This window comes from Penaeus japonicus, unplaced genomic scaffold (genome assembly GCF_977035675.1).
Source record: "Penaeus japonicus unplaced genomic scaffold, GWHDUDI00000001_assembly GWHDUDI00000033, whole genome shotgun sequence".
In the NCBI taxonomy this organism is placed as follows: Eukaryota; Metazoa; Arthropoda; class Malacostraca; order Decapoda; family Penaeidae; genus Penaeus; species Penaeus japonicus.
The window spans coordinates 9,076,895-9,079,394 of NW_028234435.1; the positions used below are offsets into that span (position 1 = coordinate 9,076,895).

Consider the following 2,500-nt stretch of genomic DNA (forward strand, 5'->3'; position numbering starts at 1 on the left):
TTCTCTACCCCCTAGTAACTTTAGTCGCAGGAATTCTTGGGTTAGAAGGTCATTGCGAGGCTCTCCGTCCAGGTACTTATCAACTGATGATGTGATCACTGCTTGCTAGCAAAGGCAGAACAGCATGGGTTGTTGCAGAATGCACGTGTTGGAATTCTCCTTTTGTTGGATTGTTTTCTAATCCTCCTTCATATGATGTAGAAGGCTATCAAGAAATTGTTATTGCTATTTCTTGTGTTGTTTCTCTTATTACAGATAAATCTATTAGACATATTAATTAACTTGAAATTGCTGAATTGCTTGTAAGTGAGCTAACAAAATAACAGCTAATGTATGAATCCTGAGATTCTTGATATATTTTCTTTATATGATGAGGACTCTGCTTAATGTGACAAAAAAATACTACTGAGTTATTATCAGAATTGGTCTTGTGTTTTTAAGATTTCTGGTCTTGTGACCAATTTTTTTTTTTTTTATGTATGAGACAGATCATCAGTAGTATTTTTTTGTCAAATACTAAGTAATCAGCATCTTTTCTTTTTCAGAAATATCTACTTTCACGTGCATTTTGTCTTCTTTCTTGTATGAAGCAGACTTAATAGCTTGTCATAATTGTTTTTGTTTCATAAGATGTGAAGGATATCTAGGTTGTGGTTTGCTTTTTGTGTTATGAATGTTTTTTTCCCCTCTTATAAATACTCTCTTACATGGTGGATTGACAAAAAAGATAATATTGCTGTTCAAGAAATTTAACTTGGATAAGCATAACCCTTTCCAAAAGTTAAATTTTCACTGTTATACATGGGTGGAGGGGAAGGAAATTGTACTTTTGTTTTTGCACTGTTGTGAATTGTATTGTTTGTTGCCTTTTTTAAAGTAGTAAAGAAGGGCAATACTGAAGGACTTAAACATTTACAAGCATGCTGTATGTTTGGTAGAAAACCAAAATTTTAAACTTTAATGACTTTATTTGTTTTTTAACCCTCTCTGGACGGGTGGTACAGTACTGTACCGCGCATTCAAATTTTAAAACTTTAATGATTTTTTGTTTTTAACCCTCTCTGACGCGGTAGGTACAGTTCGTGTACGCGCATTTCAAGTCCAGTGGCTGGGCGGCACAGTATTGTGCCAGCCATTTAATTGATTTAGGCCTAATAATTCGAACGCCCCGGCATTGGGACATTCAAGGCTGGAATGCCCCCGTCGTAAGTGGGTTAAATGTAAAATCTTTATTTAATCCCTTAATGCCGGATGACATGACATTCATCTCATGGCTTGGTGGGTCTTCCCACCGGCGTACGTGAACATCTTGTCATGGCTATGTCTGGCCGGGTGATCGGGTGCGTAGTGGCAGGTCACCGCCGCAACGTACAAATAGCTTGCGGTGTTAGGCCTGCCCATTTCAAAAGACCCTGGCAACACTTTTTGTATTATGAAGTTTAAGCAAAATTAAAGTAGGAAGTAAAGTGGAATAAAGGGCAGCTATCATCTTGGATTTGTGCATGATTGTAAAAGCTAACTTTGCTTTGGGTTTATGAAGGTGCAAATGTTCTTATACTTTTGACTGTAGGGTAGTACCTTCTTCTTCTTATGTAGCAACTAACAAAATAAACCTATTTCAGTATTAAATTGTCAGTAATCCTATTTGTGGTTTTGATATTCATGTAAGAATTACAATATAAGTTTATTTATATTCTTTTTTTTTGAGGATGAAATACTTGTACTCTTTGACATGCACTTATAACTAGTTTCAATTTTGGCACTGCAAATAGAAAATGCTGTAGATTCTTATAGAAAATCTAAAAATTAGAGGAGAGGTACAAACACCATCAAAGAATCTTATTTCCTGCAAGATACAACACTATCTGTTTGATATAGTTAGTGTCTATTTGCATTTACTCCAGTTCATTCCCAGTATAACAAGTATGATTCAGAGAAATGAGATTCTTTTGGAGTTACAAATCTTCAGTTTCCTCAATGAGATGTTTATTTCTCTCCAATAGCGCACAGGAGAAAATCGTCCCTCCCCGACGGTGGGGTTCCTTCAGACAGTAAGCACCTAGCTCTCTTTGTGTATCTGGTGATGGCAGTGATGGTGTTGGGAAGTTTGCTTTCTATCATTTAAGTTAGCTCATCTTCATGTTTTCTTTGTAGTCAGGCATGTTATTGCACTTCAATTTCTTGGAACATAAGTATTTTATCACAAACAATATATAGAGATGTATAATATATAATATATGATATATAATATTTATATATATTTTTTATTATTATTATTTGTAGTAGTAGTATTAGTGGTAGTAATTGTATATAAGAAAGTAGTTGTTTGATGAAAAATGAATTGTCCTTTCACTACTGCATAAAGATTTACTGATATTTCATGTCATTAAATGGTTTATTATTATGGTTAAAGTATTTTTTTAATCAATTAAAAGGACAGGCAAATATGATATTGTATGTTCACAAAAATCAGTGCACCTATTTTGCATATCCGATATAT

The 2,500-nt window shown here is 34.3% G+C and overlaps 1 protein-coding gene across 1 annotated transcript in view; it reads left to right on the forward strand.

Annotated features, from left to right (window-relative positions):
• The window catches only part of LOC122267715 (uncharacterized), a 142,507-nt gene that overhangs the window by 105,122 nt on the left and 34,885 nt on the right, over positions 1–2,500 (forward strand). Inside the window, exons 6-7 of the mRNA XM_086556650.1 lie at positions 1–72; positions 2,004–2,051. The exon at positions 1–72 is cut by the window's left edge and continues 36 nt beyond it. Coding sequence (XP_086412776.1) covers positions 1–72; positions 2,004–2,051 — 120 coding nt within the window. The remainder of the gene's footprint in view (positions 73–2,003; positions 2,052–2,500) is intronic.